The 15228-nt window shown below is 40.2% G+C and overlaps 1 protein-coding gene across 2 annotated transcripts in view; it reads right to left on the bottom strand.

The window, feature by feature from the left end:
* ghra (growth hormone receptor a) overlaps positions 1-14039 on the bottom strand; it is a 37673-nt gene extending 23634 nt beyond the window's left edge. Inside the window, exons 1-2 of one of the 2 annotated variants that reach the window (XM_054610175.1) lie at positions 13789-14039; positions 3359-3480 (exon numbers count right to left, since the gene is read on the bottom strand). In XM_054610175.1, coding sequence (XP_054466150.1) covers positions 3359-3476 — 118 coding nt within the window. In that variant the 5' untranslated portion in view covers positions 3477-3480; positions 13789-14039. The remainder of the gene's footprint in view (positions 1-3358; positions 3481-13788) is intronic. The other variant, XM_054610174.1, reaches the window with a different exon arrangement.
* Positions 14040-15228: the final 1189 nt, after the last annotated feature.

The following is a 15228-nucleotide window of genomic DNA, read 5'->3' as shown; positions in this document are numbered from 1 at the left end:
AGTGGCTGCTATGTGTTTACAGATGTTTTAAGGGTTGTCGGGGAAGACGTGTTTGGAGACCTTTTTAACGATTGAAGGAGGTGGACTGGTCGAAACCTCATCTGGCTATCGTCTGAGAGCTTATCGGAAAGGTAGCGAAAACCAATAGAGATAAAGATATTTGCTGCAGTCTGTGAACAAATACAAAGTCAATAGGCCCAAAACCAAAGACTTGGAGGTTGAAGCTCGGTGTGATATTACTAATTGATTTACAGTACAGCGCAGACAGACAGCATCTGTTCTAAATAAGTTCCTGTGATTGTAACATGGCATTTTAACCAGTAATCAGGGGTAGCTGTGATGAAATCACACTTTTTATGTGTGAATATCATCAAAATATTTCAAAAATGAACTATGATATGACTGGCTGCCTCTATTCTATACACATCTTGTAACTCACACTCCAGTTTTCACATGTCATCACATGTCATCACTTGACCAAGGCTCTCCTCTACCAAACACAAGCTGTTTTTCAAAACCAATGTCCAAAGGGCATAGCAGTAACCAAGAATTTATGATATATGTCAGAAAAGAAACTACAGTCATTCATTTCTAGTCAGAATGCAAATATGGCCTTTAACCATGATCACGTGATTCAAATAGGAATGCTTATAGTGTGTTCACGCAGATATAACTTAAGGCCATGGTTTAAAAAGCAGTGTAATAGCAAAGAAAAGGAGTTGTGTTACCACCAAAATCTGTGAGACAACATTTTTTTTTTACTTAGAAAAGCAGGAGAGCAGAAAGAACAATATGTTCACAGCACACGATAATTGAACTTCTGTGCGACTTTGGTCCACTGAGTCATTTATTTTCCCCAACTGGTGAAGCGTTGACTTCATTATTCCCTGATAGATGCAGCAAAAAAGCTGCAGATTGCACAATGGACTACATGGACCTTAAAATAATGCATCTTTAAATCTGAGTGTGAGGCTTCAACATTCAACAGTCAACAAAAGCATCAATAATGGCATAATTTTCTCCCCTAAAAGAACAGAGAAGAAGAAGGGTGTGGACTCTGTCTTAACTTGGCAGAAGAAGACAAGATGCGTTGGCCTTCTCCAGAGAATGGCGGTGGTAATATTCCCAGCTGGTTTTCACTAAACCCACATAAAAAAGGAGGAGCAGTAGCGAAGTGCTAAACTATTTGTCTGGTATAGATAGTGGGTCATTGTCCTGCTCAAGGACACAATGGAAATGTGGCACAATCACAAATGAAAAAATTAGCTTGCTTCCTTGCCAACACATTCACAATCCCAACATGTAATATTACGACGCTTGGTCAGAGGTCTAGAATCAATTTTGGACAAGTCAGGGACGGGGTGTCATTTTACACTCGTTACATGCAGAGTGTCTTTTCAAAATAAGCTTCCAAATTCATCAGAAGTTAGGTTTAGGCAACAAAACCATTTAGTTAGTTTAAGGAAAAGATGGTGGTTAACGTTTACTTAACTGACTAATGACTCAGGTATTACAAGCAAGTGCCAAACGAGTCACGTGACGAGTGACCCATGTTAGTAACAGTTAACGTGACTACTGACGTGACAAACACGTCACAAAGTCATCAGTACTGAAAGGCAGTACAGATGCAAATGAAGGGTAGAGATAAATCATTTACATGTGCTGAGTACATGTGCAGGAACCCAGTACTAAAACTTTATTTATCATAAAGATACAGGTAAAAACATGAAATTTGACAACTGCATTTATCCTAAGCATTGGGCTGCTTTAAAGCGCCTGAGGAGAGACTTTGGGTTCAACGTCTCACTCAAGGACACTTTGGCATGTGGACAGGAGGAGCTGGGGATCAAGTGCACAGGGTTCAATCGGAGCCCGCATAACACAGCCAAGATTCCTCCAGGTAATGTGCATGCGCTCCATTCTGGCAACAGGTGCTGCAGCAGCCAGACAGGCAGAGATGGTTTGGAGATTTTCAGGTCTCTGTTTAACGCTCTCTGGCTCGCTTATTAATGGCAATGAGCAGATGCACATGCACCTAAGAATACACTGGAAGGACAGTGACTTGCCAAAATATATATTTACGGATGACTTTTATTGCATTGCCAAATGTTTGCGGTACCTTGAATCGCATGAAAACTAATGTTCCCTTCGGTGGAACTGAGTGAAGCTTAAGTTTTTTTTTTTAAGTTTTTAGAAAAAAAAAAACAGAAAAGCTAAAACGTCTAACTAATCAACAAATTGAAATATGTTGTTACCAGGACTCATTTCATTTTTACTTGATAAATGATTTAAATGATCGTTACCACAATGGCCATTTATATTCTGTCATATCATTGATGAATTGTTTCAGCTCTATTTTATGCGTGATTGTATCTAATCCAATTCCCAAGGACATGTGGATAAACTGCTAATTACATTTTTTTGGCAATCCTTAACAAAAATGAACAATTCCCTCAATTTAAAACTAATCCATAGCCTGATTTTCCACTCTTTGGTTTTGTAGGTAGGACTCGTTCACATATAGCATTAAGCAAGCAAAACAATGGTTTTAATTGAAAATGGTTCCTGTCAAAAGTGTAAATGAAACCCAGGAATGCAGAAGTAGCAGAACCAAAAAGCCACACAGCAACTGTTTAAAGGTTAGAGACAGGTTTTAACAAAGTCAACAGAAGAATTGATCCATTCTCGGGATATGAATCTCGGCTGTGAGGATATATCTAGCTAGATAAACAAAATCATTTTTGGCAGGTCAGCACATTTGCCTAATTCCATCTGCAGTGGCTTCAACCATTAGAGGAAAATGCTAAATCACCACAAGGCTAGAACACACTATTAAGCGGTAAAAGACAGCTTTCTTGGCTACCTTCCGTTTTAGGGATTTTGAGTGGTAAATCATATGCAAATCAAAGTTTGGCCTGTTTTCTCAGCCACAGCATTCTTTCACCGAATTATTTCAAATGGTTCAGTGACAGCTGGATTAGCTGGCGGAACATCCTGCGTCGTCCTGTCCCTGGACTTTGACAGAGAAGCGCCGACCATATATTTACCCTAGCTCTATTGATCACCAAGCTGTTTGACAAGCAAAACCAGGAAAGTGCGGCGTTTGCTTAACGCTGAACCTTTCCACATGTATCTGAGCAAACACAGCGTTCTGCAACTGATGTCTGACATAAGATGTGATAACGAGTGTCAACAGCGTGTTGCTGGCAAAACCTGAGTCACATTTGTTAATGTTTGATGAGCTGCATGGTTGAGTGCTTAATAAGCTGAAGGATGATTTTTTTTTTTGTCTCGCATCAGTCTGTTTCTTCGGCTTATTTGTCCCGACTGAAAGCAGTAAAAACACCAGTTAACCTACCTGGTGACGTCACACGCTGGTGGCCCATGAGCAACGCAAATCCTGGAGTGGACAGCCAATCCAGGGAGGACATCAGGAGAAGGAGCAGGAGATTGGAGGAGGAGGACAAGACAGCCATGATGCTGGAGAGAGAGACAGTGAGGAGAATGAGAGAGGGACAGAGAGACACAGTGACTATAATTATCAGTTGAACTCCATTATGACATGCCCATGTGAAAAAACGCCTCTTTCCCTCACTACTCTCTGCCTGGCTCCCTCTTTTTTCTCCCTTTCTTGCTCTCTGCCCAGTGAGCATTAAATTGTGGGTGGGTGCCACTGCCATTTATTTTCAGCTGGTGTACATGAAACCTAAAACGGGACAGGGCATAATTAATTATCTTGCCCCGGTTGGTGCTGCAGCATTTGTAAGTTGAATGTAGGCAGGTTTTTTTTATGTGCGTACATGTGTTATTTGTTTGTGTAGTCTCCTAGAAACATTTTCTCTTTATTTGACATTTCTTATGAATCATTTCTCGAAGTTATACCCTTTTGAAAAGAATATTTTGTGATTTGAGACAGAAGCAAAAAGTGACTGTAACTGATCAGTAATTGAATATCAGTGTAATTAAAATTGTTATCATTATGCCTGCTGTCCCTAAAGGCCAGGCATAATATTTTGAAACATTACTCAAGTCCATGATATCCAGCTCTGGTTTATGAACAGTTATTAATAACACTGCATAGGAGTAACACCACATGTGGCTTAATACTAAACATGCTTTGAATTTTTAGGCAACTTTGGGGCAGCAGAAACAAGATTTAAACACAACACTGACACATTATCACCTTTTAAGTTGATATCGAGCCTGCGGCAACCTCCATGTCTGAAAAGTGAAGCCAATGCAGAAGTGCCTAGAACTTGCATTCTTTCTAATGGCCATCAGGGGCGACTCCTCTGGTTGCAAAAAGAAGTCTGATTGTATAGAAGTCTATGAGAAAATGACCCTACTTCTCACTTGATTTATTACTTAAGTAACCAATGTATACAGGAGTTTACTTTAATTTTAAGCCTTTCACAGTGTGTTTTCAGTTTATGGAAGTTAATTGTAACATTTTGGTCACCTACAAATATCTTGTTCAGTGTTTGGTTGCTCCGCTCTCTTGTATAACGTCTGCAAAAAAAAAAACAAATGCCAAATTCGAGGCTTCAAAACGGCAGCCCACAAATCAAAGGTTGATATCACAGTGTCCGCTTCTTATACACAATCAATTATATGGGGAAACACATCTAGTAGATATGGGGCTACATTATCATTCAGTATTGTTCCTGAATACATGAAAGGTCCAATATGAAATGCTTCGCCATGTTCCCCAGCTAGTCGTTTCCGGACGAGGAGATGGATGAGACTGGTGAAAGTTAACCAAAAACAACCAAAACAATACAGTTGGAGCTGAGTGAAACTTCAGAGTCATGTGATAACCATCTATGTGTCATCAATATGAGCGACACCTTTACACATTGTTGTTCGATCCCTTTCGATTATAGCTGCTTTAAGCTTTTCAAATCCCAAATCAAATCCACTCCACATTAATTTACAGTAGTATTTGACATGTCCAATCATCACAGGCTGTGAGAAACTAAAGAACTCTTTGTGTCAAACCAACAAAGTAATAATGACTTCCCCTATTACAACCGGACTTTCTAACAAAATCTCTTACAGAAATGTGGTGACTGCCTCTCTCATCCAGGCCATCTCCCTACAAATAAAATAATGTATATATGATCTCGAAAAACTGTGACAAACTCTTTGGTCAATAAGTTGGTGTTGTTGGACAAGTTCTCAAGTCAAGTCCAACCTCTAAATATAGGCCAAACTTTCTGTCCGCACCCTGGCTATTTACAGCTGTGTCTCCGCAACTTTGCTGGGCAGCCAGCAAACCAAAACGTAGAGGCTCTGTTTCTCAGGGCAACATTTGCCCTATTTTTTCCAGTTCTGGTGTATTCTGACAGTGAGTTATACAGCATATGAAATTCTTCTGTATGTTTTTTTTTTCATGGGGGGGGGATCATGGTTTACCATGCCTTAAAAATAGTAAGTGACTATTTCACAACATTTTCATAAATATAGAGTGACAAGTATGGATAGAGCATTGCCAGACCTTGTGGCAATTTTTTAAAATGCATGAGCAAAGTTCATGTGAGTGTTCATATAAGAGCACATGTCAAAACATTGGTTTTGATCTGTTAAAACACCTTCCATTGAATCGCTCTGGATTAGATTCACTACAGATTCAAAAATACTGTGTATAAAGTGCAACTACAACAAAAACTATGCACAAAGAACATAAAGACAAGAATATCAACTTCTTTGCAAAGTTCAAGTTTGTTACTTGTAGTTTGTAAGACTGGACTTGTGAGTATATTATACAACATACACAGTGTAACACATATCCCATTTCAGTCCCTCAACACCAGCATAAACGTGCAGTCATAAGTGTGTGTGTGTGTGTGTGTGTGTGTGTGTGTGTGTGTATGAATTCCAAGTGTTGGAGGCTATATAGAGCCAAGTTATACAATGAAGAATTCATAGCTGCGGGTGCATCTGGTCTGCCTAAAATGCCCCATTTAAAATCAATTCATGCATTTTGCCCAAGTTCGTCTTTAGCTCCTGTCAGACACTCTCCCTTCAGTTTTGATAATCTGTCATTCTAGAGTCCTGATTAAAAACAACGCTCCCCTCATCAAAAGCTAAAGTCCCATTATCACGGTGAACTTAACAGCCCTCTGATGAGCACTTTGAAACCAGCTTTCTTTAACACGGGTTAAGTTCTTTGCTCCTCTTTTAGTTTTTTTACATTGTCTGTTCTTTCAGAGTCTAACATTCTTTAATCAGTCTAGTAACTAAAGTACTATAACAGGGGGCCAAACAGTCCCTCCACTCCAACATGTGGCCCCATGTTAATCCCAAAATTAGTCTCAGCCCCTCACTCATGTGAAAGCTTCTGTCAAAGCTCTGGCACGGCTGGTGCTTCATCTCCAACTCGTGCATGTTTATCCCCATTCCTCTCCTCCTCTCGGCCAATTGCTGGCTCTCAGACTCGCGGGAAGGCCGCCTAAGCCAATCAGAAAAGAGGGAGGTTCAGCTCGGGCCTCCTGGGGTCCCTTGGTAAACATTTAAGGTCTCTGTGGTCAACCCTCCTCCCACTACCTCTGCCCTAAAATACACACACACACACACACACACACACACACACACACACACACACACACACACACACACACACACACACACACACACACACACACACACACACACACACACACACACACACACACACACACACACACACACACACACACACACACACACACACACACACACACACACTTGGCAACCCCACTGCCAGCACCATGCCTCTCCCATGTTTCCTCTAATCTCAATTGATCATCTCTGTTGGTGCAAAAGGGGAGCTGTCAAGAGAGGGAGGAGGAGGAGGACGAGGTCAGAGGTCAGGAGTAGATGAGGCGATGGTGTGAGGTCGAAGCCAACGAAAAGGAAAGGTTAGGGGGTGAGAGGTCACATCATCGCTGTGTGAGCCACTTCTATAGCTGCAGGAGAAAAGCACACACACACGCACACGCACACACACACACACACAGCACACACACACACACACACACACACACACACACACACACACACACACACACACACACACACACACACACACACACACACACACACACACACGCACACGCACACGCACACGCACACACACACACACACAGAGCGATGTTGCAAGCCCAAGTTTATCTTGAGGTTCTTCCAGAGAAAAAGCAGAAAGACTGTGGAGTGATTGCTCTGTCTCTGCTATTTTGTCTTCATCACATATTCACCATCTTTCTGCACAGTTGGTGGACACTACTTATTTGCAAATTTCCCCGCTGCGGGACTAATAAAGGATTATCTTATCTTATTTACCTTTTAGTGTCTTTTGTGAGGACAGGAGTGGGGGCATTTAAATAACAGCTTCACATGCATTTCTAATTTGTTATCGATCTAGGAACCAACTCTGAATGTCATAAATGTCTATGAACGGAAATCAAGGACATATTTCTTTAAAGTAATACATTTCAGTACTAAAGTACAGAAAAGTTTCGATACTCTTGTTTTGTAGTACTTTTTTGGAGTGCATATAAAGTTTAGCTGACTTTGCTACGTTTTCCGTGTTTTGGATCCCGCTAGATAAATAATCCAGTGCCTGGATGCATTTACTGAGCAAAGAGACAGTATTTCAGAAATCACAATGATCATCTAGGATATCGTTACAATATTTATCTAAAAATGCAATTATATATTTAGATATTTTGTGACGACGAACAAAATGGTTTTAGAATTATCCTTAGTAGACCTTCATGGTACTGTTCACTCTGAAGATTTTGACCACTTTATTATGTTTATAAAGGGCTTTGGAAATGTTTTATGAGAAAGAAAATACATTCAACATGTTTGCAGACCTTAAGGATGCATGCGTATTTTTGAAACAGAAATACCACCAGGGCTATGTACTTAGCATCCTGAAAAACTTGAAATTGTCCTCTGGAGTGTGTGGATGTTTACCTTTAGGTGGGGAGTAGGCTGGGAAACTCCCACGCGCATTTATTAACACGATTATAGAAATACATACATCTGTGCACAGACATAAATGCACACAATGTGAAACAATGAGGTTGCCCTTGAATGGGATTATGGCTTTGATGGACCACCTCTACACTCAAAACCCTTGATGAGCTGTCAACCTCAATCTGTGAGAGACACTCGGTAGAAACAGGTGCACACACACTCTATAACAGGGGTGTTGGCCGGCAGCAAAGGGTTAGGATAATTAACATTAGACTTTAATCTTTCGCTTTCTTTCGGGCTCTCCATGCCTCTGTCAACATTCCAGTAATATCAGACATCCGCGGTGGCTGACTGAGTGGAGTCAAGTGCTTCAGGCTAGAGGAAATTAAGTGCAAGGCAGACAGAGGGTGCTGGCAGATGTATCACTGAAGGTAAAAACAACAAGGACAAAGCTCCTCCGAGGGAGTCAGGCCCTCCAAAAAGATTTCTCAAAGACATGCAGTTGGTCCTTTGGTAACGGCTCCTATACACTGTGCGATTTCGGGATGTCCAAGATGAAAACACACAATCGAGAGAGAAAAGGTATGACCATAAAGCATGCCCTGCCTTAGGGTCTATTTTACTCTAAATGGGACCATAATTTACTAAATGGAAATCTTGCTGTATTGAAGAAGACTTGAAACTAGCGATTGAAACCATAAACTAATGTTTAAAATGTTTAGTGAGGTAATAAATCAAGTGAGTAAGTAGAGTCATGTTCTCTTAGAATTCTATACAATCAGACGTCTTTTTACAGCAAGTCGAAATACAAGTTTAAAGCACTTCTGCATCAGCTTCACTTTTCAGATCCGTAGGTTGCCGTCTGGACATACATCAAAATTGATTTAATTCTGTGACTCATCTTGTATGATGTGACATGCAATAAAACTGCAAGATCACTGTTGTTGCATCGTGTACCTCAAGGGCCTTTAAACAAGGGGCCCCTCCATGCTCCCAGCAGACCTCATGACACTAATACACTAATACATTAATACACTGTGCAATACAACATTTATAATAATTTCTGTCTGTATATATATTTTTACTGTGGATCTCTACTGTTCTTACTGTTTTTTACTGTTTTTATTGCTCATTTGCTTATTTATAATACTTATTTTGATCTTGTGTTTTTTATTTTAATTTTTATTTACTATGTCTCTTGTTTTGCACTATCCTCTTTGCTGCTGTAATCCTGTAAATGTCCCCGCTGTGGGACTAATAAAGGATTATCTTATTTTATCTTATCTTATCTTATCTTATGCTCTCTCATATGTCAGTGTATGACTGTAAGCTTAATGTGTTGAACATAACATGTGGGTGCACGGCAAAGAAAGCGAATACTAAAAACAAGTCTGTGGGCTTGTAGGTCATCTATGAATTCTATTAAAAATAAATGTATTAATGTGAATGTGATGCCTCCCATTAGGGCCTTCTTGATCTTTCGCTCACTCACTATCAACACTTCATTGTGTTACTTTAAGCCCCTATCTGTCATTCATTACAGTCTTTCTTTCACTACAAATGTACTGACACTCCAAGCTACAAGTGGCGCACTGCTAGGCTAATTGATGGCTTAAGAAAAATGAAAGGAAGATGTTAATCAATTTAGTATGACCAATCGCTAACAAACTAAAATGACACATAAAGCTACTCTGCACCTAGTTTGCAATTCAACATGGCACTTTGTTTTGCCAAAACACTGGCAAAAAGAAAATGCCACACCCATGGACCAATTAGCCAAAACTGGTGCCACCTGGCCAAACACCTGATTGCCTAATTGTCTACTCGTCAATTAGGATGTAAGCACTATAAAAAAAAGCACAGCTGATTTCCCGTTTACAACAACAATGGAGGCTAACATAGCAGAGATGCCTGTTTCAAAGATGTGTATTAGTAGTTAAAAAAACTGTAATTCATGCTTTCTTTTTTTTAAACTCCCAAATTATTTTGCTGGGTTTTTACTTTACTTATAATATGCTCTGTTTTGATTTTCAGTGCAAAATGCAACCCTTGGAAATGTATTGATGCATGTGGCTCAGTGGAGAGCAGGGTCGTCCTTGGGCAAGACACTTAACCCCGAGTTGCTCCCGAAGGCTGTGCCATCGGTGTATGAATGGGTGTGAATGATTAGAGAGATCCTGATGGGCAGGTGGCACCTTGCATGGTAGCCCCTGTCATCAGTGTATGAATGGGTATGAAAGGGTGAATGATTAGTAATGTAAAAGGGCTTTGAGTGGTCGGAAGACTAGAAAAGCGCTATACAAGTACAGTCCATTTACCATTTACCATTTATTGATTTCACAATGTGGAGAGAAATAAATAGTTTCATCAGTGGTACACAGTCTTGTGTGGTGCATTTGGTCAATATATTCATCTACTTCATTCTAACAATATTTATAATATATATAAAAATCAAAGCCCGATTCAAAATGAGTTTCTTTGACTTACCGTTCAGTTTTGAATGAAATGTTTCTGAGGTGTTCCACTACTTGTGTGTGTGCGTGTGTCTGTGTGAATTGTGCATATTGTCTTCACAAGATGAGCCCTCCTTTCAAAGTCATGCATAAGCAATTGTAGAAAAACTCTTCCGGTGTGACTTGCAGCTCGTGAAATTGCTCAAAAGAGTGAATCATCTTGAAATCACTTAAAAGCAGCTTTGTGTAATGACTGCGGCGAAATTATACCAACATAAATAAAGGCATAAATAACAGCAAAAAATTAAAACAGTTATGTAATTATTAACTTTTTCACAGCAATACATCAGGCCTTTCACCTACTCTACATCCATAGACTTCCAAGCACCCTGGCACCAATCAATGGACCAATGGAGCCTCTTTAATCACTCTGTCTCAACAAGGCAAGATTATACTTCATGGCTGCATGATGACCTCTATACATTATTTCTCAAATATCGTGACAGAAATACTTCATATTTCAAAACTAATCGTGAAGTTGTCCAAGGCCCACTTTTGGGTCTCTCAATAATTACACAAGAATCATGCAAATAGATGTTCTGCCCTCGACTTTCCCCTTCACCAATATAACCTCTTTCTTTAAAATAAACAAAATGAGAGTAAACATACCACAGACTTCAACATGAGCCTGCACGTCAGACCAGAAACTGGTGGGGAAGAGTCCACACAGACGTAGAAGGTAGGGCCCGAAAAAAACTGCAGCTCAGCCAGCTGCTTCTAATAGACCTCCAACTGTTGGATGTGTTCACATAAATGCCTTGACCTGTGTTGAGATGTGTATGTGTGTGTTTGTGGAGAGGGTATAGGCCTATCTGAGACACAGGATGCATCTTTTAACCCGTGTGTCTGTGAGCGGGCTCAGGCATTCAGATCTGGCTACTGGATGTGCTCTAATGTCTCCTGCTCTTATTTCATAAGAGAGAGTGGAAAACTCAGAGTCAGCACACTGGCATGAGGAGAGCCTGTGCTGGAAGTGGATCAGGACACACATCTGCAAACCCCGCTACACTCTGTGTGTGTCTGTGTGTGTGAGGCGAGTGAAAGCAAGAGTTGGGCGTTTTTTTGCGTGCATGCGCATGAAGGCAAGTATGTGTAAAAATCAAGTGTGCGTATCAGAGCGAGAACAAGAAAGGTAAAGGGTGCACGCAAGAGTTTGAGGAAATGGAAGTATGTGCTGGACAGATCTGAAAATGTATCTTTGTGGGAAATGTCTGCTTTGCAGGATACCACACTTTGCATGTGTGTGCGTTTGTGTTTATGTGCACACATGGGCATACAACAGTTGGTCAAAGATATTGCAACCAATAGCTGTCAAGCAAAAATTTCGCCCTAATCTAACTTCTTCCACTGTTGTCTCCGCTGCTCATCGGCACAATCAATGGTTGCCTCAGTTGGTCATTTAAGAGAGAATTAAATAGACTAACTAATCAGAATGGACAGTCCCATGTGAACTAACCAGGTTCAAATAAATGGCACACATCCGGTGCTTAAAGTTCAATCCCATTTAAGCGAATAAAGAAAAGTCTATGTATAAATGTGCAGCATGTAACTCTCTAATTTGAACACAATCCTGCTGTTCTCCCTCTATGTCAGACACACACACACACACACACACACACACACACACACACACACACACACACACACACACACACACACACACACACACACACACACAGTTATCCTGACAACCACCATCACTGAAGATAAAGTGCATGTTGATGTGTGTCAAATCTAATGGATTCCCTAGTGCTGTCAGAACATAACAGCTGTACTTAATGTTGTATGTGGGAGTGTAGCAAACACTGAGACAGAAGCAGGTGGCACTAATATCTATAAAAAACTCCTTGCCTCTTCTATTAATACACCTTGTACCTCAGCTACCTGGATGAAGCTGTAATGGCTGCCATTATAAATGCCCCACACTGTTCTTTCATCTGCATTTGTACTAACTGAGGAGCCGTTGCAACCATAGATCCTATTGAATATGGCTCAGCTCTATTTAGGTGAATATTATCCAACAATGCGAACTTAAAGGAAAAATGGTTTGTGAAATGCATAATATCCCACAGTGCTGTCAAGTATTTCTAAATTGGCCCCTAAACTGTCACCATCCAGTGGACGTTATAAACACGCAGCATTTTATACAGCTGTGTGATATAATTTAGATCAAAAGAAAGATCTGGAGCCACAACAGAGAAAGAAGTTAATAAATAGGATGGATAAAGATTTTTAAATCCTCTAAGACGCAGAGGCCTTATATAGTGACTAAGAGAGCACATTGCCTCTCATTATAGTCTGCTGTGCTATACAATTCAAACAGTATAATGATAATGGTAACATATAGCATCTAGTAGTATCAATTCTACTACTCTTACAGCCAATACTGAATGGCAATCATTTTCAGTGAATGCATTTTTGTGTACGTAGTGTGGAAACCTCAAGTGTGGCACCAAATTAAATCAACACTGTTCGTATATTTTGAATTGTTTGAGTAAATATCACAACATAAGCTGGTTCCAGTTCCTCCATTATAAAAGGAAAAAAAAAGAACGAAAATAAACCTGCTGCTTTTCTCCGTTTCATATTAATGTTAATTGAATTCCTTCGGGTTTTGGGCAGCTGATGAGACTATACCAGCAGTTTAAAGACATCATAAACTCTGGAAACTTCTCATTAACACCTGTCTTCATTTGTTGATTAATAAATCAAAACAGGTATATAGAAAATCGATCATCTCTATGGTTGCACTCGTGTTATGCATCTAGAGTCAAATAAATAAGCATATCTTGTTTATACTGTTGTGTGCATTGGGGGTATACTGATTTCCATATGCACACACATCAAAACAACAGGCTGTGTCGACAATGAAGAAACACTACAGAACATTTCAGCTGTGTACTTTAATTTCTTTTTCTCATATCTCATATCTCAGGCAGATGTTTCTATTCCTCCCTTCGGATCTGATATGTATCAGTACGCTGTTTGGGAAACATCCGTCCACATCATGGCTGTCACTTCATGAGCAGTTGCAGCGGAATTTTAGACCACCTTAAGTTTCTGTTATATTAATATGTGCTTCATTAAACCGCGAAGTACACTCAGCATACTAAATGTTCAAAAAAAATATGTTTGCAACGAGCAGCCTGAGTTGTTAAAAAAAAAAAAATGTATGCATTTTCTTTCTGCAAAGTTTCCAGAATCGTGCGTAAACTGCGTAACATATGGAGTTTCAGAGATATGGAGGAACGCAAAGAAAGGAAAAATAAGATGCACTCCACGTTTTTAAAAAAGGAACAAAACACAAACGTACTTACTTATTTCGAAGTCTGGAGCTGAAACCCCGCAAAGACAGCGCGGATCGACTTTTCAGAACTTGGTCATCTGATGGCCAGCGTGAGTAACAAGAAGCAAGAAGAAAAGTCCTGCTTCTTCACTTCAGCCCGCTCGGCCCAGTCAGATCTCTGCGATCGGTGTTTTCACATCATCCGATTTTTGAATTATCGGCTCTGTGTCGCTTTCGCCGTGAAGATTTTTTTGTCTTATCTGCAACTCAGTCCATCATCCAGTCCACTTCCAGGGCTACACGCGCTACGTAGCTAAGACAGAGCCAGTGTGTGTGTGTGTGTGTGTGTGTGTGTGTGTGTGTGTGCGTGTGTGTGTGTGTGTGTGTGTGTGTGTGTGTGTGTGTGTGTTTCTAATGGCGGTGAAGCGCCCTCATCCGCCAACAATCCAATCTGCTCCATTATGAGCAGAGACAGCCGGAGAGAAAGACTGCCGGGACCTCCAAAATAAAACTCCCGTGAGGAGCTGCCTGCTGCAAGGCTTTCTGGTGAGAAACGAAGTTTAAATGAAAAAGCAAATGAACATTTTACTAGTTCCTTGTTATTAGACATAACCATGCTGCATGCAAGAGACACATGCAACATATGCTATTTCGATTTTAAACCAACGACTCTGATGCTGATGTTCTGTGCACGTCGGCAAACAGTGACTTTTTAGTTTCAATTTGAGGACAAAATGCTGAAAAACATCACACATGTTGTGTCTCTGCCTGGACTTGACTGCAGGACTTTATCATATCCTTAGGATTTGACTTTTTTAAAACACAAGCTTTTTTTTTTTTTTTTTTTAGATTGTACATTTTTTACAGATTCAATCCTTTACTGCTTTTGGCACCCAATACAAATTCCATTTGTATTTGTTTTTCCTACAGCAGGTTATTTCCCTAAAAAAAAAAAGTTGAATATATTTAATAAACATATCATTTGTATACTTTGCAAGAATGTTTCAAAGCGATTGGCCTCAAATCCAGATTCCATATGCAAATATCATTTATTGTCCCATGTGCGCGGGGTCGCTGCTCTGGATACGCATGCGCAGGACAGCTATGCACGTGCATATAAACACCGTGCGGGGAATAATGTGGGGCCTAATATAACAGCATGATCGAAAGTGTTTACACTTGCGACAAGATCATCTGCTGGCAAGAAAACACTGAACACGTTTTGAGTTATATTCTGGGTTATACCAAGGTGTTATTAATAATATAGCATGTTTCAGATGATGTAGATGACCGGTCCTGTCTGTCATCAGAATCAACACCTGCGCACAGGGTTTGTTTGTGTCACCTTATGCTCCATAATTCAATAGCGGGTTAGTTGTTGCTCAAGAGGACACCGAGGGGAACGGATCAAGTATTACCTTCATATTGCGAAATATTGCAATCGCACACACATAAATAAGGATTTGG

Source organism: Anoplopoma fimbria, chromosome 13 (genome assembly GCF_027596085.1).
Source record: "Anoplopoma fimbria isolate UVic2021 breed Golden Eagle Sablefish chromosome 13, Afim_UVic_2022, whole genome shotgun sequence".
In the NCBI taxonomy this organism is placed as follows: domain Eukaryota; kingdom Metazoa; phylum Chordata; class Actinopteri; order Perciformes; family Anoplopomatidae; genus Anoplopoma; species Anoplopoma fimbria.
The sequence above is the reverse complement of the archived record's forward strand: the minus strand, read 5'-3'. Positions and strand labels throughout refer to the sequence as shown.